Here is a 25,014-nt window from a genome sequence, read left to right as displayed (position 1 = left end):
ATGTGTAGATAACGAAAGTATATTTCTGACTATCAACTTGTCCAATAATATTAACGCATCCCACCAAAAGGCGTAGGACTCTCCTCCACTCTTCCAGCTTTTGCTAGTTGTGTCCCAATTCCAATAGTGTCCTGTAATAAATCTTCACCAAGCAACTTCAGCCGTCCAGCAGAGTTGCTATTAGCTGCCTGTAGCCTTTGAGCTGGGGGAACGCCAAACACCGTTTCCTCCTGATTTTCCGCGAATGCCTCCTCTTCAAAAGAATCATCAAATCCATCCCCTTCTACTTCGCCTGCTACTCTTGCAAACGGATGAATAGGTGCAGATCCGCCTTCGTCATGCTCTTCGTTGAACGAATCACTAGAATGATTTGACGACCCAAAGGAGTCGTCAGATCCGTGCTGAGATGCCATTAAGAACGCGGTCGAAGGTTGGCCAGGATTGTGTGTTTCATCAAGAGAATCAGAGTCCGAATCTGAATCTTCCCCCTGCTGATCCGGTACTGCCACATCTATTAATTCTTCCTCATCCTGTAAGTGAAGCACGTCATAACGTTGTTGATCGGGCGTCTTTAGTTCCGGCTCTGGTATAGGCGAAGGCACAAAGGCAGAGTTGCCGACATCGTGTTCTGTCGAAATGGATCGACTCCCTCCAGTAGCTGAAGATATCGAGGCTGACGTAGAGGATGGCACATTTAGACCCACACGTCGCATCATGTTCTCGAGGCTTGAATCGATGGTTACGCTATCAGTGCTGTCATACGGATGTGCAGAGCGAGTATAGCGAGATAACGAGGGAGGCGTCGGTATGGTACTCATGGTAGAGTCTGTCCCATACCTTCCGCTCGGAGCTCCTAACCCACTAGCGTGCTCATCCAGCTGTAATTTGAACGCACTTCTTTGTATGTCACCAAGTAAATCACGTCCGATACGCTTCGCAGCTTCCTTCCCTGGTGTTCGACCTAGTTTTGGCAGTAATCCCAGACCGATGGATGACCGCGGCGCACGAGCAAACTGCATCATAACGGGAGGAGACATCCCAGGAATCAAGTCCATTGAGTCATCGAAAGAGTCATTGAATTGATATCCGCTGGGAGCAGCAATTGAAGTCAGTGAAGGTATATCAATTGTCGACGACGAGTCTTGCTTCTGATGTGATTTGCCACGGCGTGGGCGATTGGGGGTGGCGACTGAAGGGTCGCGTAGATCAACGACTCCTGTCCACTGAGATGGCTCAGTATTGGGAGGAAGATAAGGATTAAGGTGTTTGGGCACTGGGGTTTTGGGTTTAAGCTTGAGAGGAGACACGCGACTGCTAGGTGTATTCCTGGCTCGCGGAGTAGGAAGAGCACTGGAAGAACTTTGATCATATCGCAAGTTCTGGCGTAAAACGCTATTAAGCAGTGTTCCAGAGGCATCTCTTGATTTTCCTTTGCCAACCCTCTGTTGTATTGTATCTTCTTCCTCGTAGTCCTCGTCAGATACAATGCTATCGTCGATGTACGAAGAATGAACAGATGGCGCATGTAATGATGGCTCGCCTTTGTTGAGATCCTGAATCTCTCGATCCAGTCGGACAAGAGGAGATTCGATAGAGGCAGCCCAGGACGGCTGATCATGCGAGTCTTGACTTGCAAAGCTGTCGTGAGGATGCATAGTACGATGCCGAGATGTCGTGGCAGGCGTAGAGGATATGGCACCTTGGCCAGGCATGAAGGAGCTATCGGAAGAAGTGGCGTTGGGACCATAACTCTGCGTACGAGCTGGAGTAGTGTCGCTGTGAGATCCTTCATAGTCAGACTGGGATTGCTGTTCGTGGAGAGAAGAATATTCTTCGTAGGTAGGTATCCTGACTTGCGCAGCTTCCTCGTAGAATGAGGTCCAGAACTATATTCAACGGTTATAAACATTCAAGGCATAACTGAGACAACGAATCACGGACTTTGGCTGCCTCTCTCACTGGCTCGGTACTGACAGCATACCTTTTCACCGCAGGCAACAATTTTGTGGACATAAGATGCTGAATCCTGGAGAAATTTGCATCGATATTCTACAGCTGATCAAGAGATGAACCTCGTATTAAAAATGCTAATTAGCCTACCTGCAGCTTGATGGTAATAAGCTGCTCAATCTGATCTATTTGATCATTTACAGCAGCACTTGTGTCCAATCCTGGCACTACAATGTTTGCTGGGTCTTTACTGGGTTCCCATCGCGGAGGATTGGGTGGAATTGGGGAAGACATGATAGTGGTAAGAACTTTGAAACACGCGAAAGGTCACATTGTGACGAGACGCGACCAGGTTAAAGGAATACTATAAACAAAGCACCACTCCAACATCCATACACTTGGACTGGTTTTCTCGACAAAATATTTACAGGAATTTAGTTTTCACAGTGCACAACAAAATTTTTGATGTAGAATGGTGATTCCTGTTGCAGAAAATGCTCCGAAATCAAGGTTGCGTTGTTGATATCAAAAACGAAAACATTGAGACACCAAAATCTGGAACTAATCATGATACTATGCCTGGTGACAGCAAAAACGTACAAAAGTGCTGATAGACGTCGAACATGCTTAGTTTTAGTCCCTTTCCAAATCTTATACAAGTAAAGCGGTCTAAATGTTCTTATATTTCTCCTCGCCATCGATATCGTACAACTTGAACGGTATTCCACTTCATCATAGTGCATCGACACAACACCTACTTCAAGCTAGAAACCCCCAACAAAACACAATTCAGAATTTTGCAGACTCAGCAGCATCATCAACTCACCTAGCAATGCATTCGACCTCAACCAACACATCCCTGGGAAGCCTTGCAACTTCAACGGCAGATCTCGCTGGCTTGTGGTCACCAAAGATTTTGCTGTAAACCGTGTTCATGGCAACAAAGTCGTCCATGGACTTCAGGAAAACCTGCATCATCGTTCCGACCATCCTCGATCAATATTCATGTTTCAGTCATACTTGGCACCTGTTGACATACCGTGGTTTTGACGACCTTGCCCAGCTCACTCCCGGCAGCTTCCACTACAGCCTTGAGACTGGTGAGCGCTCGCTCCGTTTGTGCGGAAACGCCGCCTTCGACGGTCTGTGCAGTAACGGGGTCGAGAGGTACACATCCAGAAACGAAGAGCAAGTCTCCACACTTGATACCCTGAGAGTAGGGACCAAGGGCAGCAGGTGCGTCTACAGTGTATGTAGTGACATTGATCGCAAGAGCAAGAGACGTTGTTGTAGCACGTTAAAAATGTAGAAGAACAAGTACGAGATCAGTTGAATGAAAGCCATATCAGCGGAAGAGAAAGGCATTTACGTGGAGTAGATACGACAGATAGAGACGAGTGCGTTGTGGTAGACATGTTTCTTGCTAGAGATACAGATGGAACGGGAGCAAGTCTAGATAATCGTGAGCTTGGGTGTGATCTGAGAAAAGCACTAGGCGTTGAAACTGATCGAAACACGCGTGTACCGTTTCTTATCATGATGGCTGGCAGAAATATGACAACTTTAGACCGGGTAAATGCGATGGCGCTGCAGATACAGGTCAAGCACCAACGTAACACCTATATGCTCCATTTGTCTACAGCTCAAGATGAATCCAATGGCGTTCATATCAAGATATATTGGTCATGACAATCGTGTCTTTCACTATTAAGTGACAAGTATCGATAATTTCTCTGCGTCATCTAGACATCTGAAGCCTTTTCATTTCTCTCGTGTAGTACATCTTTCTGGTCGGTAGTTGCATGGTCGTGGAGGTGCTTTTCGCTCGGTCTCCAGCCTGCTGAATGCCAGGGCTTCACCCCTGAGGTGTACATTTCGTCGACCTGTGTGGGTAATGTCCTCAGATATCGTTATACTTAGAACAAGACATGGGTCATACCTCTTCCAAACTGAGACCCTTGGTCTCTGGAATGGCCACATACACATAACAGAACCCAAATATGAGCATGCCAAAGAATATCAGCAGGATAAGGGGGCCGATCCTGTGAGCCTGGTCAGCGTGTTCCTCGAGGTACCAACACAACACTTACTTGGCAGAAATCCGTGGGGAAAAGAACGATAACAGGAAGTTCCAGATCCAGTCTAGGCAATAACAAGTCTTCAATTTGACAGTAGGGACATGGTGGGAGGGGACTTACTGGTCGCACTTCCCAAAGCAATGGCTTTCGGGCGAATACGCAATGGGAAAGATTCTCCAAGATAAACCCAAGGGGTCGGTCCCCAAAACATTGAATACGAAAATACTTGCAAGACTGCAAAGGCAATGAGCACATCTCCTCCAGATTTATTGCGTGGTGTAAGCTCTGATAATGGCGTCCCAGTCGCTGCGAGTGTATAATGCCCCACAAGCCCAGCAATGATTGCGCAAATCGCTTGCAAAAATGCACCCAATAGGAGAGACTAGAGATAGAAGGCATCAAGATGAGAGTGGTGAGTTCAAAATCAAAACTTACTCGTCGGCGTCCCCATGTTTCGATCAGATACAGTGCAGGAAGCGTGCCAGCTACAGAAACCGCACCGAGGATCGTCTGAATAACATAAGGGGACAACCTGTCGCACGTCAGCCTCATTGAACATTTATACAAACCATAAGAATACGAACTGAGTGCCTGCGCTTTGGAAGAACGTATCGCCATAGTAATCTATATAAAGGAAGACGATCATCAGCCAAGATAGAAGACGATGATACTTGCAAACATACAGTAAAAGTTCTGTCCATTGAGTTGCTGGATGAATTGTAACATCATACCATTCAACGTTCGCTTCCACAGAGCATTGCGGGTAGAGAAACATTCTAGCCAGGTGGCCTTTCCACCCTCGTTCTCAAGTTTGATGGCCATATCAAGTTCTTCCACCAGGTCGTATACAAGAGGGTCGTCAACCGGAACGCTGTTCAATTCTGCAATTACTCGTCTGCATTCTTCTACTTTTCCAGTACCTAGTAAGTGACGTCTTGAGAGGTTGTGAGTAGCTATCTAACTATGATGCAAATATGACATACGGAGATTCAGGTAAAAAGAAGACTCCCGAGAGAAGGATCAGGCCCCACACCAACTGGAGCCCAACAGGAATACGCCATGACGCCGAATTCGGGATAGAATGAGTCCCGAGATCGATGACATAGCTGATAAAAATCCTACAGCAGAGTATTCAGTAAAGAGTCATTCGACCTTTCTATGCATGATTGACTCACCCCATGATAATTTGCACTTGATACAGCACTAACATCATGCCACGGATAGCTTTCGGAGCGGTTTCACCATTATATAGAGGTACAATAGCTATTGGGAGTGAGCCAAAGATGTGAAGTATAAAAACGAACACACAAACCAGATAGAGCTCCCACTCCGAGACCAGCTATGAATCGACCAATAGTGATTTGCACGATAGAATATGTCGTGCCTGTCTGGATAGCGACACCAATGGTGAAGATACCTGACCAGAACAGAATCGAGCCTCTACGGCCAATGCTATCCGACGTAAAAGCCTGACACAACGATCCTCTGGTAGGACATGAGAAAATTTCAGAACAAACGTGAATTTGCACTTACACAAAAGTACTAGAAAGAGTAAGAAATGTAAACAGATGTTGTCATTCACAGGTATAAGCAAAGTCACAGCGTACCCTGCAGATAATAGAGAAGTGATTATGGATTGTTGTGAGCTAGATAGGTAAGGTTGCCCATCTGATCCTATCTGGCCGAACCGACGCTGGAAGTCTGGCATAATCAAACATCCCTAATGTCATGTCTTTAGTCAAAAACAGAACTTCAGACACCATCGGTACCGAATTACCGAGATCACACCGATGTCGTAGCCAAATAAAAATCCTATATTCAGGTGTGAATCTGGATAGAACATCGATTTAAGCTTTTCAATCCCACATATAACTTTCAGAAGACACTCACCAAAGATTAAGGAAGGACGTTGAAAATAGCTCACCTCCTGTAACGCACAATACACGTGAGCTTCTTTGTGGAAGGCATTAAAAGCAGAAGTCTGTACGCACCGAAAGCAATGAAAATAGCGAGCAAAATTGCCCTACGATTGGTTGGTACTGCCATTTTTCGCTTTTGCGAAGCTCTTGGGTGGATTAAACCAGATAGGAGGAACAAAGGGCGCCGTTATGATTGTTGAACATATTATATATTCAAGCCGTCTGTGTCTCTTTTCAGCCAGTCATCATCACATGATGAAATATCGCAAGGTGCAATAGAGGACCGCGCGGACCGGTTACTGCTCCTGAAGTATGAAGGATGGATAAGCGCCAGTGTGTGCGAACCATATGTGCGAGAGAACGGCGTCACTTGAGGGGCAATAAACTTGGAAGCTTCCACGTTGGAAACGTACACCGATCGCGATATTACGTCACCGCACGCGCCCCACGGGGCTATCTGGGGCATGGTAATGATAGCAAGTTGAAAGCGCGAACTTCTGTCCCTTGCCTGGCAGCTAATTCAGATAATGAGCGTGACCAAAAGACACGAGTGAAGCCTGTTCGCACCTATAGGATACGCAACGTCCTGCAAAGCCTCGCCAGTACTGCAGTGTTTCCAGAAAAGCTAGAGATGCATTACTATCAGCCCCGCAATTAATGGTCCGGGGAGCCTGAGGGTAAAAAGTATATCCGAGCCCATTGGAGGTAAACTAAGCACACGATAATAGAGCATGCATTCTGACATCCGGTCTAGACTGATAGGCTGAAAATATGTGCCGGAAAACGAACAAGCGGTTTTCCACTGAAAGAAAGAGCGTATGGCTAATCCTTGTCCATCCGCTACTGATCATTTAGCAACAGATTAAACACGTAAATTGCTTTGAAATCCTGCTTACTGCAATCGACGATTATAAATTGAATGTTTTTCAAGCTGCGGTTTTGGTTCACGTTTGGGGATTTGGTTCCGGAGTCCCGCTGCATAATTTATTTTCCATCCAAGCCGGACGCTCGAAGCAGTGACGTCACGTGGTGGAACTGTTTGTTTTTGAACACCTTAGAATATCATATGTCAGGTTGCAATACTGAGTTATCAGTGTTACTCATAGTCCATCAGTACTGCATCAGTGACTACACCGCTGCAAAGTTGTATGCAATATCGCACCTAAAGCTATAGCTAGGCGATTATGCATTCTGCACGCCAACACGATTCAGCGTAATATATTCCATATAGGTCTGGGCCACGATCGTCATGCAGGAATACCAATACTATGCACTACTCCAAAGTGGACTGCGCAGCTAGGCTTGTCTTCTGCGGTTTCAGTCGCACAGTCATGTTCCCAACCCTTTGGCTGGCTCTCCAGTGTCTCTTTGGGTTGCTTGCAGTGCTGTTATCGTCTTTCATATATGCTCAATACCATGGCTATATCATCCGTATCAAAAAGATACGGCCCTTTTTGATATCTGGACTCTTCTTTTCTTACAAATCCCAATATTCTATATCAGCATCCCATCTTCGGCTCAGATTCTATTTTCCTCGCCCGACGAGTCCTCGCTGGGTCACTTTTGAAGTCTTCGACTACGAATATAAAGACTTGAAATGCCATGTCTCCATAGCCCTACTTGAGGTTACAATCTGGTTCATGCCTGTATATTTCAGATTCTCAGGTGGTGCTTGGCTACTGGCAGACTTGAATGACTTCCGTCTTCGAGTCTTTTCTTCCTCCGAAACACCTTTTTGGATACAGCGCATGCGGAAGAACTTAGTGACTACAGTATTGACGGGTGAAATACTACGTGTCGACGATTTCCAGACCAAACTCTCCCTCGGTACTCTCTCAGGCGCCCCAGATGGCTACTCTGGGCCAATTGAGCGCAATAAGGGCACCTCCAAAAATGAGGAGTATGATGAAATCAGGTTAACAACATTCGTCGATAATTATCATGTGAAGAACTTCCAGGAACGATTGTATACCTTCACAGGCATACAGGCACAATTTCGAAGAAGTTGGGTGGACGATAGGGGCTCATATGTCCTGATTGCAGAAGGGGCGAGATGGACTAAGGTCCAGTCCTTGAATGAACGCCGGCAATCTACCATTACTTCTGATTGGTGCGTCCTCTGTTTCTGTAATAAAATCGGTGAAAGAATAATTAGAAATGTAGGGGACGCATGTTTTCGTCCATCACTTCGTTCCCATCTGATGTATTGCGTATTTTTATGGACCCAATGTCGTCCATCGATATCTACTGTCCCCGAGCCGACATCACCTTCGATTACTTCAGGATTCGAGATGCAGAGTTGTTGCGGCAAGGGTTTGTTTTATTCAACGAGAAGTTAGAGTATAGTGGAGTCAACATAACAAACGTACCCGGAATGCTTGTCGACGCACTGACTGCACTATGGTCGGTCAAGTGAGTAATTTCCTCGTCATTTTTTTCACTTATTTTTGGTGTTCCGTACTATGATAGACAATTTCTCCATGTTTGGACATCACCAGATTAACGTAGACATGCATGTATTCACGCGACCCGTCAGAGAAATATTCTCCTTGAAGCTATCTGTAGCATTATTAAGAGTGCCAAAGTAATAGCAGTAGGGTACAAAGGGTAAAGTTTCAAGATCACTTTCAAGAAGATTCCTTGTGGGTGATGTTAAATGAGGGTAAGTCGTACGGGTAAAAATTGTACCATAACAAAGAGAATATTTAAACTTCTCAGTCCACACTGTTAACCTGAATTTAAAAGGACAAACAAAATCACCATCCATACGATCAGGCGCAACCATGGTATATGTTTCTTTCGAAATAGAAAAGAACTATATGGCAATGCCACATTGCGACTAATGTTTTAGACATAATCAGCCTCCCGTCTTTATACATGCAAGTCTCAGATTGAAAAGTGCTTACCTCACTATCGGGAACTTCTAACGCAGACGAAGCAGTAGATAATCTACTTGTCGCTGGGAAGACGTTCCTCATGCCCCAGCTGCTCGGAGGTTGTCCAGAGGTACCTTGCGTTTTAAGCGCTTTCAAATAATTGTAGTAAGGATTCTTTGATCCAGACGCGATAGAAGGTCCTTCGCTACTTGAAGGACTTGGACTTGGAGCCGACAAAGAAGCAGTCCAATCGCGTTCCTGCTCTGATTCAGTCTTCACGTGTAAACGAGATTCATCCACCTGGCTTTCATTCGCCCCGCTGACAACGAAAGGATTCCTCGAAGAACTCGGCATAGGTTCAGGATCGAAAGCCTGAAAGCCCACAAGCGAAATCGTCGACGGATTGGGCTCAACAACTCTGGTATCGGGCTGCAGGGTTGACAGACTGTCCATGGATTCTCGCGGAGTGGCGTAGAAGGTTTCAGGAGTAGACTCGGTCTGTCGTGCAGAGTAAAATGCAGACGATGAAGCTGTTGCCATTACCGAGGGATAAACTGAGATAGGATTGGAAGTGATGTACGGCACACCAGAGCTTCCGTCGGCCTCGTAGTCTATCGCGTCATTGTTCTCTTCATGGAGTATGGATGCGGAGGGACTATCTAAGCCTGGAACGGCTTGGATTGTTTCTGTGCTGTCGTTAGGATAAAAGGGGGAAGGAGGTAAAGGAGTCTCAGGCTCGAATGAAGAGTTGGATGAAGAGAGCACAGTGTCCATTTCTTGGTCGTTTGACTGATGGATTGAAACGTAGCTGTTGCTAGCATCGGGATAGAAAACATTGTAGCCTACACCTGTGGTAGGTTCAAGCAGCTGGTTGTAAGGGGTGAACTGAGTGACCAGTTCCCCGTCTCGAGCGGGGGACAGGGGGGCTGAGGCTTCTTGATCATGCAGATTCTGGCGTTTCTTACGTCGGAAGATAAAGTAGATGGTGATACAGAGGAGAATAAAGCCCACGATGGCCCCTACAATGCCGCCAATTAACGCTGCATTACCTTTCGAATGCCTGAAATATGATAAAGTACATAATCAAGATTGATCACAATCAGGAAAACTACTAACGACGCAGCAGTTCCAAGCGGTGAGGTCCCTGAATTTGTGAAAGACGATGTCGCGCGTGATGCACTAGAGGACTTGCTCGAGGAGGGGGCGCTGGATGTCAGCGGTATGGTAGATGTACTTGTTGATCCTTGTGGTGTTGTTGAGGCGGTCAGATTAGGACCGTCAAGTAACAGTCTAAAAAAAAACAGTCATGTAAACGGTACAGTAACAAAGGAAACAAATATCTCCGTACGGGGGTTGAGTATCAAAATGGCTGGATGGGGTCGACGACGCTTGAACACTGCTGGTGCTACTGTCACCTGGGGTATTTGTAGATTCACTTGCCCTCGAACTAGGAGTGATAAGACTACATTCATTTTTCAGTTACGGAAAACACTGATACGATCATGAATAACGCACCTGTCTCCTGTGGAAGTAGGCTGAGAGGCAGTCCCCGGCTGCGTCACTTCGGGCCCAGTGCGAGTATGTTCTGAAGAAGTAGTAGTAGGCTGGCTTGTCACGGGACTAGGGGACGTGGGTTCAACAGTGGACAATGTAGTGACCTGCGGGCTAGGTGCTCTATGGGGACTAGAATTCTTTGGCGTTGGTGACTGACTGGTCGGTGATGGCTTGACGCGACTCGGCGAGCTTGAAGTCGTCGGCGGATGGTGAGTCTGTGAAGACTTTGATGTCGTTGGATGATTGTTGTTGCTGGTGGTAGATGAGGAAGTGGTCGACGATACGATAGTTGTGGTATCTAACACCGTTGTCAACGCTTTAGGACCCGGCCCGGGGGAAGGTACTGTATGAGGCCGTATGCCATGGGATGTTCCCATTGGCTTTCCAGTACGGACGGTACTAGTCTCCGTTGTTTGTGAGTCATGTGGGCGAGATCGTTCAGAGGGGTTTGGAGGTGTCGACGATATATGTCCTCTGGCAGTAGAGCTCTGCGATGAAGTCGCACAATCAGTAAGTAGCCAGCAATACAAAGGTTTGGTAGCGGTCCATGGAAGAGAAATGAGTGGAGAGCCTAGGTTGGTAGGTGCGTGATGGCCGCCGCCGAAACCGAAACCCAGATTAGGACTGTGCCCGCCGCCTGAGTTAGCGTTTTTCTATAGGGAGAGTGGGAGTGGGGTCAGTTTCCGGACAAATGTGGGATCCTGTATGACCTACCGTAGGTGAAGCATCACTGCTGCTGTTTGGCTTGGTGGACTGAACCCATGGAGAAGTGGGAAACCAGTTTTTATGAGTTGTGGTGGTCAAACTGCGGGCATCTGAAGATGAACTAGTGACAACTGAGGGCGAACTAGAGCTCTGCGTAGGCTTGGTCGGGCTCTCAGTAAGAGTTGAATGGGGAGTGCTCATATAAGCCGGCCGGATAGAACTAGGTTGAACATGTTGCGTGGGGTTAGTCGTGCCCCGAGGTGGCACACCTTGAGCACTTGTATTAGGCGGCTGAGAAGTACTACTACCCGAACGTGAATATGTATTCTGTCCGCCCCCAGCTGAGTTCCAACTTGCAGCACCCTGAGTGCTTGGACTAGTCGGTTGATGGACGTTAGAATCTGCCGTCGCAGTAGGCCCAGGAGGTGGAGTTGATGGAGGAGGTTTCGAAGGAGTGACAGTGTGCGAGGGCGGGCTGACTGGAGGCGCAGGCGAGCCGCCACTCAGTACACCAGGTTGAGTAGAGGCATCATCGCTGGACTTGGGCGAGCCTTTCGTGTCAGGAGAAATGGTAGGCTGCGAGGGCATGGCGAGATGATAGGCTGGCGACAGCGATGAGTGGGATCAAATACTGCTGCATGATGGATAAATAACAGCAGCGAGACCTCTAAGAAGGATCCCAAATACTCATGGCGATGCTGCTGATGTCCGAGACAAAAATAAGGTCGACAGTTGGGCGCCAAATCAACAAGAACTGTTGGTTGAATAAAACGTGAAAATGGTTGATGGAAACTCGTAGGTTGTCACCCAGAAATTGAACTCGCCATTATGTTAGCTTGTTTTCGTGGAAGATCCTTATGACCCTTTGAGTTCGTTCATTAATGAGAGAGGTGTCAAAGAAGTGGCCTCGAGAAGTTAGCATTGTATCGTATGTCCAGTTAGCGCTAATCCAACCTTGAGAATATCCCACACCATAGCCCACATCAACATCATGATCAGTTGGAAGAGTCACAAGGCCTGGCTTGCGTGGTATCTAAATCAAATACCGTGAAATATGTTCATCCCGAGAGAAAACTGCCAGAGCGAGCGAGCGTAATATTATGGAGGTTCAAGTTGCGTACTGACGACAGACGGTGAACAAGAAGTGCTCGTCTAGTTCGAGTTCTCCAATTACTGGATAGATGTATACGTAACAGTCACGGTGAGCTCGAGATGGTTACGGTCAGTGTTCAGGTTGCCAAATTTTACCAACTGCAGCCCTGGCTCTGCTGTTGTAATAATGCTGTTAATGGGCTCGGGTCATGGTCGCGGAGATGGTACACGAATTTGAATCTGTGATACGACTACGTAAGGCTTTTCTTTTCATATGAGAAAAAGCTGTAAGTATTGTTATAGCCCCAGTAGAGCACTGCTTAATCACAAGGATCCCAATGCATCGCTTTGCCATGCTATAGATTATTGTCGTCTCTGGCAATACAGAAATGAGCACTAGGTGAGGAGAACACAGGAGACGCCTCGGGGCCGACGAATAATTATAATACTGTAGCATCAAAATAGTCGGCATGCCCTGGCAGTGCTATCATACTATACTACAATAGCAGATACCCCTCAGATGACATCCACCAAGCATGCGATTAAATGATTGAATGGGACAGGAGGAAGGATAGTGCGCTACAACAAATGGCTGGTGCAGTTTCCTTCTGACATTGGTCCCATCTATCGTACGTCTTGTGCCGGCGTCGACGTTTCTGCAAAGCAGGGACTATAGATGATGAAGCCAAAGAGAATAGCCCCGCTACGAATGGATCACTGGTTGTAGCTGTATGTCGGCAATGGCATAGGATCTGCTAAATAGACCAGCCTACAAGAAAACTATCGTTGCTCTACCATAAACATTACTATCCAGTCAGTGCTAGATAAGGACTTACAGGAAGTAGATCAATAGTTACAGGTATCCAACCGCATTATAAGGAGAAGAATGGAGCCTTCACATTGCTCTAGGAAAGCAAAGAGTAGGAAATAAAAACGATACGATGGTGGAACAAAGTAATGTTTCATGCTGAGAGCAGAGAAGGCGCATCGCGATGGTCGGGGAGGCGTATCGAAGGATATAGGATAAAATTGAATGTATGGGCCTAGGCCTTCACCAGTAGTAAGATGGCCATTGCTGTCGCGTTTTCGATAAGAATGGTAAAACTTTTGTCCCTCGACCGGAAAAACGATGAGTAACGGAACGCATCGCACGGCGAAATTTGCGAAATCCTGGATACTTGAAGCTGATATCAGCAAATGGGTAAGAGCGAAAAGTTGTGATCGCATAAAGTATCCATGTTCAGTGTCCTCTTTAGTGAGATGAAACTAGGAATAACATCAGAAAATGATTTCACAACAGCACTCCTAGTTTCTGTATCCTGATAGGTCCTGGCTAGTCCTGAGGAAAGTCCAAAAAGATTCGATGGTCTCTGAATATCTTCTCCCACGTCGTGGCTCGAGATCAAATCAGTATTTCTGGACGTACCAACGTCCTTGGTGATCCGAAGAGACATGGTTGAGATATTTCTGATCCTGAATGGAAGACATGACACTTGAGCATGGCGACAAAGTAGTAATAAGGAATGTGCAAGTGACAGCGAGGTTTTATTGTAGCTTATTGTAGCTTCCTTGATCATTGCAACCGCATAGATCCGGTAGACAACGGATTGTTTTGCTGATGAGTTGATACTGCAGGCGCTTGCATGATGGTAGGAGATCGAAAGATCAGAGACGAAGGATAGAATGGAGGTGCGTAGGGTGTTGCAGCGAATTATCTAGGCAAGTGAGATATAGGCGGGGCAATGTTAGTCCACTCGGCTGGAATGATATGGTATGAAAGGCCAGGGAATGATCAATTGTGTGGTCCAAAGTCCAACATGGAAAATTCAATCCATGAACTGGCTGTTTCAGCCAACTATAAGTGACATTCAACGAAGCTTCTCGGCCAAATTCGTTGATGCAACGTCATTTTCCCGTCCACGTCATTGGTTTTTACGTGGATCTGGGAAAATAGAAGTTGGAACGATGAGTTTTGGGAAGTGACGACCAGTGAAGCCCACGTTACCGTGTAGAGTCGCGGGAAACTAAACTGTCGAAAAGCCTGCTATTGACGAATCCGACATGTTTGCGAGCACTTGACTCAGATCACCAGATCGTGTATCCCAGGATACGGAGGATATAAATTCGTAGTAGGAAAAAGACACACAGACTGGCCGAAATCGAAGTTGCTGTGCGCTGCGCCCTGTTTCCATTTACCTTCTTTGGATACGACCATGTATTTCGAACCGCTGGGGGTTTTGTTCCAAATATGCCTGGCGCTGTCCCAGATACGAATATGCGGAATAGAAGTTTTCTGAATTGTATAATGGTCTCGTTCCTCCCACATCGCAGCATTATATCCACGGATTCCAGTCAAGACTACAGACTGTAGAGCCTCGATGAGTTGGCGGTACAAAACACAGGTTTGTGGCTGAGCCTCGTGAGCACATGCTCTGCTCGCTGGAAATTGCTGCCTGCGTCTATGAGCGTCACAGGTGCTGTCTCCACATGAACATGAATGCTACAGCCTTTGAATACGCGGCAGGAAAGATATAGAAAATGTTCGTTGGTCCTGAATGAGTGTGAAATCTGCGTCAGTCTCGTAAGCTGAGCTCGTACAGTGGGCTTCGTTCCTGAAAAGATATTGAAGCCGGATAAGAAAGTGGTCACTTGGCCGAATAAAGCATGCTCTTGAGGATAGGACGGCCATCGGTTAAGCTTACCGCCGTGCCAACGTCTGTGTGAGGCTGGGGGACTACTACGGGCGCTGTAAAGGCTGCAAGTATATGATAGACTTTTAGACAAAGCCTGTAGACCGAAATACAGCATGGGTGGGTCACCCTTCGATGGTATCAGATGTGACTGCAGCTGTGGTGACTGTGACTGAATGTCCTGAATTGCAACAATGAAAAGATCTGAGATTGAATCTGGTCCGAGCCACGTGCAGGGATGTAATAGAATCTTCTTTTGGAAGCGCGTCTCCTCCGTCGATACGTTTCTCGTCTCGTCTTTTTGCACATATATAAGCCCGATTCTCAAGAGCGCCCCCCCTTAGTCCTTGTTTTTCCCCCTCGTCCTCGTCGTCTGCACCAGCCGCCGTCCACAATGGCAAGCTCAAAGCTGGAACCGAACCGGCGGCGATCCCTTTCTGATCCCCTCGCTGCTGCACTCCGTCCCCCTGCCAATGAAACCCCAGCTGAGCGTGAAAGGAGGCTGCGTGCCGAAGATGAGGCTAAAAAGGTCAGCGATAGCATCGATGAGATGCTGCGCGCAGAGAGAAAGGATATCAAAGCAAAACCCGTCGTCAAGGTCTTGCTTCTCGGCCAGAGTGAAAGTGGAAAGAGTACTACTTTGAAACGTGAGCTTCCGTCTTATTATTCTTACTGGCGACGGGTGGTGGAGGACTGGTTTGCATTTTCACATGCCTCGCTATCACTTGTCGAGAACTGGGGGTGTCTTGCAGGGCTTGTAAGTCTTCCATCTGAATTCGATATCGTGTTCGGTTCACCTGACGTCAATAAAATTTCTAGCATACCCAGCAACACTGAAACATGTGCTTCTAGCCCTTTAGTTCATTTCCGTAACTTCTAAGTCTGATTGTACCGCACGTTATGCTGCGGTAAGTTCTCGAAACTAGCGCCGCAAATCGGCGCGCAACAGACTTCCGGGAGTGGCTGAACATACATCATCCCCTCCCATGACTTGCAGCATACATAGATGGCAACTGACTCGTCTTTCCTTAGAATTTCAATTGATGCATACCCCTGCTTCTTTCCACGCTGAGAGAATAGCATGGCGTGCGGTAATATACCTCAATCTTGTCCGATCTATACGACGGTAAGTTCCAAATGCCGATAAGGAACTCCGATATTCCCCGTTTACAATGCTCCTTCTGTTGCAGAATACTGGATGCTATATCACCAGAAATCGAGCCATTGGACGAACACGAGGAGGAGGAAGGGGCGGAACCGGCATCTATTATAATTTCTTCATTTGGTCGACCACCGTCCGCACTCGCCGGAACTATGGTTCAGAAGTACGAGCATTACCGTCGATATCTCGAGCCATTAGCGGAACTTGAGGATCGGTTGACTCACATGCTTTCCTCTCCTGATGAAGACGAAGCGACTCATCTTGGACCTAAACAACCGAATTGGAACATGTATACTAATGGGCACTCCAAGATACTCCCTAATGGAAAAAATGGTCGCCCCTCGCCATCTATCTCTATCCCCTACCCTAAAACATCATCACCTTCTCCGGTCTCTCCACCTTCGTCGTCAACCAGTCTGCCTTCTCCTGCTGGGACGAGCAGTTCCTCAAAATCTAAGCACAAGGAAGTGAGCGTTCATCACACTTCAAACTGGAAAAAGGCTTTTGCCCTGGGAGGCAAAACAAAGAGTCCAAAAAGCGTTCATACAAATGAGATCGAGGGATGGTGGGATGATCCAGACGATCCGGTGCACATGATTAATGCATGTGCACCTGTGATGATGGAGGTATGGAAGGACCCAAGCGTGAAGCAACGTTTACGTGAAAAACGTTTGAGGCTGGAAGAAAGTAGCGGATTGTGGGTAGCTCATGTTTTGCCCTTTCGGAGAGATGAAATTTTTATTTCCTATTCCGCACAGCTACTTGAATGAAATTCCGCGAATCACAGCGCTGAGATACTTTCCGACAGACCGTTTGTTACTCATTTTTTCACCATTTTGCTTACCTCTGAATGGTCCTGTCACAGAGGATGTACTGAAAGCCAGACTCAAGACTGTTGGTGTAGTCGAGCATTCCTTTTCTTTGCAGGGCGCTAATCATCGTCCGGTTGAGTGGAAAATATATGATGTCGGAGGAGCGCGAAATCAGCGACAGGCTTGGACGCCATACTTCGAAGATGGTAGGCTCTCTCACATCCTCAGAAGCATTATCACCGATTTCATTGATGCATCAGTAAACGCAATCATATTTCTGGCGCCCATCTCAGCCTTTGATCAAGTTCTGGCAGAGGTTGGTTCGGTCACTGCTATCAGTAGACCATGCATTTACAGCTTAAACCTATAGGATCCAAAAGTCAACCGCGTTGAAGATTCCCTTTTGCTTTGGAAAGCAGTCATCGATCAAAAACTGCTAGCGAATGTCAATATCGTTCTCTTTTTGAACAAATGCGATTTACTGCGGGTTCGCAATTGACTCCTTGATATGCGAGGGATAATCTTTTAACCAATCCTACCATCATCTAGGCCAAACTTGAGAGCGGTGTCCGACTCAATCAGCATATGGTCTCCTATGGTGATAGACCAAACGACTACGAAACAGTTTCAAATTGTGAGTCTTTACTGGTGCTTTATCGTGGGTATTTTTGGTCATAATGCTATGTTGAACAGATTTCCGAAAGAAATTCGGTATCTTACATCAAACATATACACTGAATAAGGAGAGAGAACTGTTTAGTATGTCAATAGTCCTTTAAAATCCTTTGGATCTAGAGTCTGATTTATTTTTCAGTTCATTACACATCCGTGACAGACACTCATAGAACAGCTACCATTATATCCACTGGTTAGTCGATTTATTTATTATCTAGCAAGTCGGTCCCACTAAGAAAAACTTTACACAACAGTGCGAGACTTCATCGTAAGGTCCAACCTTAAGAACCTATCTTTGTTTTAGCATCGTTACCACACCCTTTTACCATTCCTTTGATTGATCCTTTTCCCTTGGCCATCCATCCCTTTCAGCTATGAAATGACTTCCTCCCGTCCCGTCTAATGCGCGTCCACGCTTTCCCCTGTTCGTACGCTCTCTATTCTTTCAACCAATTTGTGCCGTGGATTTTAATCGCAATGCACGCTTAGTGTTTTCCTAAATGTATACCTACGTGTTCACCTGTCTTATAATGTTTCTTCGGGTCTTATAATTGTGCATCTATACAGTTACAGTATATCGAATAATTAGCTCGTTGGAGACGACGTTACAACAGTATGAGATGTGATATGATTGCAATGAAGACATCGGAAGGCCATAGTTGATTTCTCGAACGCTATTGACGCTCAACATGCAAACCTCAGCGCTGATCATTGGCCAGTATACCCAGTGTAGCCCACGACTTATTTGGTACAGCAGTCTTACATGGATTCTATAACTTCTTTTAGCTTGACCTCATCTAAAATTTCGAATCCCTTCTGTGGTGTGACCTGTTTATTGAATGTGAGTCATACTATAACCCAAAACGCAAGCCACATACCTGCGCAAGCTGTACGTTATGTTGATCCAGCTTTTCCTCCATTACTTGTTTCAATACCCGAAGTGTCAGTTTTTGTGCTTCAACCAGAGTCATCCGCTGATCGTGAGATTGGAATTAGTCCATGAAGTGTGAATAGACTTGTTCACTTACGCTATACCACTTGGCCTGCAACTCGCTTTGAGCAGCTTCCGATCCCGACCCAATTGCTTTTGCGTCATATCGCATAAACGTTCCAGAAGGGTCCGTGTGGTATCTACAGAGCAGTTTGAACCATGATGGGGTGACATACAACAGAACACTCACAGTTGTGGACCTAGCTCATCGATCCCCGCAATCAACAGCGCCACTCCAAAAGGCCGACTCATCATGGCTTCCTCGTCATGTACACTCTCACCAAATCGCAGAGCCAAGTCACACACCGCCTGCGTCGCGCTTTCCACTTTTATCTTTTCGTCGTAAGTGAAGGCGTGGTTCTGCGCCGTCACGCGAGCGTGGTCGATCATTGTGCGGGCGTCAGCTGTAAGCCCAGACATGGCGCAGCCTAAATGGGAGTCGATTTCCATAATCTTTTCGATAGAGCTTGACTCAAGGAGGGGAGACTGGACACGTTTCTCGACTGCCAATACAACGCCTTCTCGTGTGCGAACTCCTACTGTCGTTGACCCGAGCTGAGTAGATAAATAGCTAATGGTCAGTCGGTGGATTGACAGATCGACCGAGTTGAAATCTCACTTTGATAGCTTCGATGGCATACTCAACTAACCACAATATTATATGAGGTTCTCATACCCAGATACACGAACGAAACATACCTTGGAACAAACGTCCCTCCGGGGAGAACGTATTGACACCTCGATCTGTATAAATGTAGCTTTTCGTTCACACATGTTCTGCGAGAGTAGCATGATATACTTACCATACTCTGAGCGCGTCAAGAACATGCTTGTGTGAGGAAAGGCGCGGTAATTGAAGATGAAGAGATATGACTGGCGAAAGACCTTGACTTGCGTATTCAGGACGCGCGTCCGGGCTGTAGTACACCGTGGGAATGTATGTTAAATGACCATAACCCTAGATTAGTTCACAAACTTGGTTTCACGTTCGCGTTCGACAACGAATCAGATAATTTACATAGTTTTTCTACACGAACGAAGGTACAAACATGCGTGTAATCCTTTGACTGTAAGCACGTTCTATAGCAACATGCAGTAGGACTTTATCTCGGAGATGCGGACTTGGAGCGAGGCAAGCCACAGTAGCGATATCGCCACTCCATCTCTGAACTTCTCCTGGTCAGACTTTTGCCTCTGTACGCTCACAATGCAATCCAACGATCAGATTCTTACCTCAACCGCTCTCCGTTCTGTACTGACCTTCACGGTCTCTCTCGCACGCACAGCAGGTGTTCTCATCCTCGAAGGCTCACAAGCGATACAGGCTACCCCCGACGTAAACGAAAAGAAAAACTCAGTGGATTTGGTGACAGAGTATGATGTCGCAGTGGAAGAGCTCGTGAAAAGCGAAATCGCCAAGGCATATCCTCATTTCAAGTTGTGAGTCGTTTTGTTATTTGGAGATGCGAGGTATTACTTCGACTATGGACACCTTGGATATGAGAATCTGCTGACGATGCCTTGATCGTAGTATTGGAGAAGAATCTTATTCTTCTGGTACTCGCCCAGAGTTGACGGATGAGCCCACCTTCTGTGTTGACCCCATCGGTAAGCTCTCGGTTTGTATTGCCCTCTGACGCATATATGGAGCTACTCCCATAGATGGAACAACAAACTTTGTCCATGGCTTTCCGTTTGCCTGCATATCCCTTGGGCTCATATATCAGAAAAGGCCTGTGATGGGTGTCATCTTCAATCCATTCTTAGATCACCTGGTGGGTCGACCGCAATATATAACTAAATGCTCTGTATCTCACACTTAAACTAGTATACTGCTCTTGAAGGACAAGGCGCATACCTGACTCGTGGGTCTAACCAACCCTTAAAGCTTCCCCTATCGGCTCCGAAGCCTCTTCCTTCACTATCAAAGGCACTGATGGGTATGCTTGGCGCACATTTGGGTCATTTGCGTAAATACTGATGCTGAGGCTTTTGATTCATTGATATAAGCTATCGAATGGGGTTCTGATCGCGGCTCCGAGGCACTCACAGGAAAATCGAATTCATTCCTTCGATTGGCAGGTGATCCAAATGATGGTATCGCTGGAGGTCGCATGGGACACTCGCTCCGCTCAATGGGCAGTGCTGCCCTAAACTACTGCATGGTAGCCCAAGGAGGGCTCGACATGTATTGGTCAGTTCTCAACTACACGTACATTAGGAGTATGCCCATCTTATAGTCATCATTTCAGGGAAATCGGGTGCTGGTGAGCTCAAACTTCGTGGACTCCCCACAGGTTGCCTAACTAACTTCTTTGTTTCAAGGCCATGGGATGTATGCGTAAGTTTGTTTCTTTGCCGTGAATGCAATCGACTGACTTCCATCCAGGCTGGCATCGTCATTGCTCAGGAATCTGGTGGAGTCGTTACAGGCTCGCATACAGCCTTTGCGAACTCTCAAGCAGATCCCTTCAAAGTAACACCCGAGATTTTGACAGGTCGAAAATATCTAGTGGTCCGTGCTATCGCTGACACGCCTTCTGAGTCGGGTGGAGATGCACAACTAAGGATTGCAAGAGAATTCTACGAGACTGTTGAGGATGTTGAGCCACGATAAATAAAAGTGGATGAGTAGATATTATGAACCTGCCAGAGTTTGTACTGGAGGAACTGATAAAGTGTACATTGTCAAATAGATTAGAAGTAAATGTCTAGATTGAATAACCTGTCGGCAGAATTATAGTCGCGATACCCAGCCAAGACCGGATTGAAGAAACTATTTGGTTGCTTTATCAATGAGCATCAACTCTCCTTCCTTCTACTAGCTTCCTCCACCTATAGCCCGCTTTAAGAACTACTATCGTACCAGTCGTAACTGTTGCAGATGCAAGAGCAGGTCTCCAGGTAGGTTGGCCAACGAGAAGTGCTAACGCGTTGTAAAATATACAAATCCCAAACAGGACATCCGAGGAGGCAGCCTTTTGTCATGAGGTCAACTTGGAGCAGATAAGAACTTCATCGCAAAGGCTACTTACGAGGAGAGATAAGAGTACTACAGTGAGGATCTGAACAGGCGTGGACGGAGAACCCGCGTAACCCTATATGCGAGAATGAAAGCATTAGAAAGAGAAAAATATAAAGCAACAAGACAGACCATAGCCACGGCACCGTTGTCCAAAAAGTCAAGGACCCCTATTCCCGCGAAAGTTTTTGCGACTATGTGTGTTAAGAAATTGACTCCGGAGAGTGCAAAAGGAGAAGAAGGGCCCAAAAGATAGAAAACAGCATAGAGCTGGACGAGCGTGTTGACCGTTACAAATGCCTGAGAAACCCAGAATTTTTGACTAATCCAGAATACCATCCATGCAGCTTTATAAAGGATTTGAGATGGACAACAAAAGAGTACGGGCGAACCGGCTCACCTATGCAAATGTTACCCAGAGCATATATAGGGACATACGCCATTTGGGAAGGCTCTGGCTCATCAGAATTTGGAGGAGGTGCCAATGTATCAGGGTCCACATTTGAGATGCCCCCCGGTAGTGTGATACTATGTTCGTACTTTGGGCTAGGACCAGCTGAAGATACGACGAAAAGGTTTTTTATCCATAAAAGTTGAAGAACTGTCTGCATCGCGAAAAAGGCAGCGATAAAGAATGGATTCGGAGAGTAAGCATAATGGTTCTAAACGTTGGTTTTCAGTTTGTATATATGAGTGAGAATATCAGAACTATTCACCTCGTCTGCTACTTGTTTCATATTGGGGGTGGTAAGCATGCCATAAAGCTGGCAAGAAAAATTAGCCACAAATGAGCCGAGGGCCAAAATCCGAGCACGGGTGAGCTGTGGGTTCATGGTGGTAGAGAATGAAGAAAGGGGCCTTGTTTTGAATCCAGCAACATGCCTACCGAACGAACTACAGCAGATGCCCGAAACGGAAAGACGTCATGCAGTGCGAGAATCGAACGTGAGAGCATCTTGCGTAATATTCCCATCAAGAACTGTTTGAAATTTTCTCTTTTCCAGACGCGACTTACACTGCAACGACATATTTTTCATCTCTTGATGTTTCATGCGACCAGGAACACGACATACTCGAAACATAACACTATCCGTCTCATCAGAGACCAAGGGACAATGCGTTCGGGCCACGACAGTAAACACGCCAATGCATGCACCTACCAGGTGGATGCAGACCCGCATCCGAAGTTCATTGAGGCTTTCCGAATTTCAGTCTCATTCGTTCCTTGGAATGCCAGCTATTGGGCCTATATATGCTCCCGTTTTTAAACACTATGCGCTTCTTTTGACTGCCTGCTCTTGACTATGCTGTCTTGCCCTACTTGTAATGACTGTGCTGGACAACACTGTTGTTCTTAGAATTTTACTGGTCTCTTTAACTTCAGATTTTCATGATTAGTGGATGAGTGCTAATGCACTAATGTTTTGAATCCTACAGCATAGCATTGAATCGCTTGTTGGAACATCTTACCATCTTGACGTTAAGGAGGGGACTGTGGGAAAATCGGCATAAACGTGGCGGCTTTCGTCCCAGAATGCGTCTGAAACGTATTGTAGTCGGACTAAAAGGGGTACGTTTTCCACCTGATACCTAGGCTTTGGTGCTTGTTTTAGACCTGTCTGACATAGCAAACGTGGAAAGGGAATACTGCGCAACAGCCAAAAATAACCGGACAAGGGTTTTGCGTGTGAGTCTGTCAGGCGGCCTGGCGTGCCCATCAAGGCCACAGCCTTTCGTTTTTCCACCCTCAGCATCCCCTCGTCTTTCTTCGTCCCCCCATTTCCATTTTACCTCAGGCGTTGTACGTCGACGCAGACCTTTTCAACATGGTTGCGGATCCTCAGAACAATGCCAACAATGGAGGAAATAATCAGGCTTCAAACTCCGTGTCTTCTGCATCTTCCCAATCACAGCAATCGTCATCCTCCGGCACTCCTCTGCCAAGCATACCAGCAACCGCTGGTGTAGGCGCGATCAGCATTACCCAACCACCCATGCAGTCCACATCGTATTATAAAATTGCCCCTAGTGAATATATTACATTTGGGTGGAATTTCACCGACCTCTACGTGACACCGACAAGCCTTACGGTTTCCGCTGTGTGTGAGAATGGAAATACGTACCCTGTGGGGCCGACAAATGGGATCATACCTGGAAATGCACAGAGTGTGGTTTGGTATCCTTATGGATATCAAACTGCGAACCCCAGTATGCCATTAGCACAAGCATCCTACACACTGCACATCTGGGGTGATTCAGGACCAAGTGCGGCTGCACAACCTGGTTATTTGTCACCCAATAGTGGGTTAGAGTTCGCAATGTACACACCTCAGGCGTACACTCCAATTGATAGTGGTGAGTTGTTCAGCTTCGTTCTTCATATGGAATAGTATTCAATTTAAATTGGTTCAGGTTGGCAATGTGCAGGGTGTTCAGGCTCCGCCTCCCAGTATGTGGCACACCCTGCGTTCGCAGGTCTCATCGCCACTATCCTCATCATGTTTTTGTCGGGCTACGGCACGCTCCGTCGTGTCTGGAATTAAAGTGGTCTATCTGGATCCTTCGTTCGTTGCCTCTTTATCATTGGCATAGTGGTTCGATGAAGACATTTTCTTATATCTGGACTGTTGTTTGTTTGTGCTTTGGGATCTGTTGTACTGGGTTGAACATTGGCATTGGTAGAATCGTACTTACATTTATGACACGGACCTTGGACTTGCAAGCTGACATTATTACACCTTTCTTCACTCGCACCCTCATCATTGCATTCGTTTTAAGCTAGGAGTTCGCTGCACGAGTAGAACAGAGCTGTATGGTCAAATAATATGTGCACGGACTTGTGGTATGATCGTGCTGTTTTCATCGATATGTGTCACCTTATGAATGAATATGCTTGGCAGGCCTCTAATAAGTCCGATACCACCGACTCTGACTGAACATAATACTTCGTATTGTCGGACCCGGTTGGGCTCTTCGGAAGACCGTTTATCATTTCCTTATCACCAAGTTGGCTTCTTACCATGCTACCAGGTTGAGAGCAGTAGGCCACGTAGTTACTATTTACTTCTTGACTTCTCCAATACCGCTGGAAAGCCGAATTTCATGAAAATGGCTGCTTTTTCCACACACGAAAACCGAGCCGGAATGATCATCAATGATGGTTGGCGCTTCAGACTCCTTGGAGCCGTTGGCTTTACATGCATGGGAGTCAGGTTGAGCGGGTGACCGGCCAGGAACCTCATCCGAAAAATTCCAAGTGCCCTAATCAATAATCAGAGGCAGCCTTATTCTATTCTTCGAGGCTTTGAAGTTGACTGTATATCGCAGTAGTTAAGATATCAACACCACTTGGTGCGACACGGTTCCAAGTCATGTGGGTTTTCTTACTTTCGCTGCCAAAGGTCATGGCGACATGGTTTTACGAAGCAATTCCACACACGCCATGTCTCTCAGGCTATCTTTAGATGCCCCACGGGACACACATAACG

At 46.5% G+C, this 25,014-nt stretch overlaps 10 protein-coding genes across 10 annotated transcripts; 4 read left to right on the top strand and 6 right to left on the bottom strand.

Annotated features, from left to right (window-relative positions):
- Positions 1 to 4: 4 nt before the first annotated feature.
- On the bottom strand, positions 5 to 2,244 carry SERLADRAFT_444795 (uncharacterized protein; the record flags this gene model as incomplete). Its single annotated transcript, XM_007313037.1, has 3 exons — positions 5 to 1,886; positions 1,942 to 2,049; positions 2,101 to 2,244. 3 exons carry the CDS (start codon positions 2,242 to 2,244, stop codon positions 51 to 53), a joined length of 2,088 nt encoding a protein of 695 aa, XP_007313099.1.
- Positions 2,245 to 2,367: 123 nt separating this feature from the next.
- Positions 2,368 to 3,520, bottom strand: SERLADRAFT_377036 (uncharacterized protein; the record flags this gene model as incomplete). Its single annotated transcript, XM_007313036.1, has 4 exons — positions 2,368 to 2,714; positions 2,777 to 2,919; positions 2,990 to 3,192; positions 3,320 to 3,520. 4 exons carry the CDS (start codon positions 3,363 to 3,365, stop codon positions 2,705 to 2,707), a joined length of 402 nt encoding a protein of 133 aa, XP_007313098.1.
- Positions 3,521 to 3,613: 93 nt separating this feature from the next.
- On the bottom strand, positions 3,614 to 6,539 carry SERLADRAFT_353795 (uncharacterized protein; the record flags this gene model as incomplete). The annotated part of the gene is made up of 14 exons (XM_007313035.1): positions 3,614 to 3,833; positions 3,890 to 3,992; positions 4,041 to 4,092; positions 4,149 to 4,410; positions 4,464 to 4,560; positions 4,613 to 4,652; positions 4,712 to 4,962; positions 5,012 to 5,146; positions 5,204 to 5,291; positions 5,341 to 5,497; positions 5,611 to 5,748; positions 5,806 to 5,842; positions 6,019 to 6,462; positions 6,515 to 6,539. The coding sequence occupies 13 exons, from the start codon at positions 6,072 to 6,074 to the stop codon at positions 3,693 to 3,695; spliced, it is 1,557 nt and encodes a 518-aa protein (XP_007313097.1).
- A 719-nt stretch (positions 6,540 to 7,258) lies between these two features.
- Positions 7,259 to 8,514, top strand: SERLADRAFT_359232 (uncharacterized protein; the record flags this gene model as incomplete). The annotated part of the gene is made up of 2 exons (XM_007313034.1): positions 7,259 to 8,057; positions 8,111 to 8,514. The coding sequence occupies 2 exons, from the start codon at positions 7,279 to 7,281 to the stop codon at positions 8,361 to 8,363; spliced, it is 1,032 nt and encodes a 343-aa protein (XP_007313096.1).
- Positions 8,515 to 13,048: 4,534 nt separating this feature from the next.
- On the bottom strand, positions 13,049 to 13,812 carry SERLADRAFT_456019 (uncharacterized protein; the record flags this gene model as incomplete). Its single annotated transcript, XM_007313033.1, has 1 exon — positions 13,049 to 13,812. One exon carries the CDS (start codon positions 13,749 to 13,751, stop codon positions 13,365 to 13,367), a length of 387 nt encoding a protein of 128 aa, XP_007313095.1.
- Positions 13,813 to 14,010: 198 nt separating this feature from the next.
- On the bottom strand, positions 14,011 to 14,479 carry SERLADRAFT_456018 (uncharacterized protein; the record flags this gene model as incomplete). The annotated part of the gene is made up of 2 exons (XM_007313032.1): positions 14,011 to 14,116; positions 14,180 to 14,479. A coding segment is annotated over one exon (220 nt), but the record flags the coding sequence as incomplete, so codon positions are not given.
- Positions 14,480 to 15,160: 681 nt separating this feature from the next.
- On the top strand, positions 15,161 to 19,375 carry SERLADRAFT_456014 (uncharacterized protein; the record flags this gene model as incomplete). The annotated part of the gene is made up of 17 exons (XM_007313031.1): positions 15,161 to 15,511; positions 15,897 to 15,990; positions 16,055 to 16,723; positions 16,785 to 16,837; positions 16,892 to 17,044; positions 17,099 to 17,154; positions 17,209 to 17,325; positions 17,388 to 17,472; positions 17,532 to 17,597; positions 17,653 to 17,706; positions 17,768 to 18,344; positions 18,395 to 18,487; positions 18,542 to 18,644; positions 18,695 to 19,059; positions 19,124 to 19,149; positions 19,204 to 19,248; positions 19,308 to 19,375. 11 exons carry the CDS (start codon positions 15,259 to 15,261, stop codon positions 17,815 to 17,817), a joined length of 1,650 nt encoding a protein of 549 aa, XP_007313093.1.
- A 158-nt stretch (positions 19,376 to 19,533) lies between these two features.
- Positions 19,534 to 21,455, top strand: SERLADRAFT_456008 (uncharacterized protein; the record flags this gene model as incomplete). Its single annotated transcript, XM_007313030.1, has 8 exons — positions 19,534 to 19,944; positions 20,036 to 20,112; positions 20,167 to 20,279; positions 20,333 to 20,444; positions 20,515 to 20,698; positions 20,757 to 20,771; positions 20,830 to 20,845; positions 20,894 to 21,455. The coding sequence occupies 8 exons, from the start codon at positions 19,619 to 19,621 to the stop codon at positions 21,119 to 21,121; spliced, it is 1,071 nt and encodes a 356-aa protein (XP_007313092.1).
- Positions 21,456 to 21,556: 101 nt separating this feature from the next.
- SERLADRAFT_345145 (uncharacterized protein) lies at positions 21,557 to 22,359 on the bottom strand (the record flags this gene model as incomplete). Its single annotated transcript, XM_007313029.1, has 3 exons — positions 21,557 to 21,873; positions 21,927 to 22,188; positions 22,243 to 22,359. 3 exons carry the CDS (start codon positions 22,357 to 22,359, stop codon positions 21,557 to 21,559), a joined length of 696 nt encoding a protein of 231 aa, XP_007313091.1.
- A 170-nt stretch (positions 22,360 to 22,529) lies between these two features.
- SERLADRAFT_456000 (uncharacterized protein) lies at positions 22,530 to 24,389 on the top strand (the record flags this gene model as incomplete). Its single annotated transcript, XM_007313028.1, has 3 exons — positions 22,530 to 23,096; positions 23,168 to 23,881; positions 23,939 to 24,389. The coding sequence occupies 2 exons, from the start codon at positions 23,353 to 23,355 to the stop codon at positions 24,067 to 24,069; spliced, it is 660 nt and encodes a 219-aa protein (XP_007313090.1).
- Between the last annotated feature and the right edge of the window lie 625 nt (positions 24,390 to 25,014).

The sequence above is a fragment of the Serpula lacrymans genome (genome assembly GCF_000218685.1).
Source record: "Serpula lacrymans var. lacrymans S7.9 unplaced genomic scaffold SERLAscaffold_1, whole genome shotgun sequence".
Taxonomy (NCBI): Eukaryota; Fungi; Basidiomycota; class Agaricomycetes; order Boletales; family Serpulaceae; genus Serpula; species Serpula lacrymans.
Note: the sequence above shows the minus strand (reverse complement) of the source record. Positions and strands in the feature narration are given on the sequence as shown.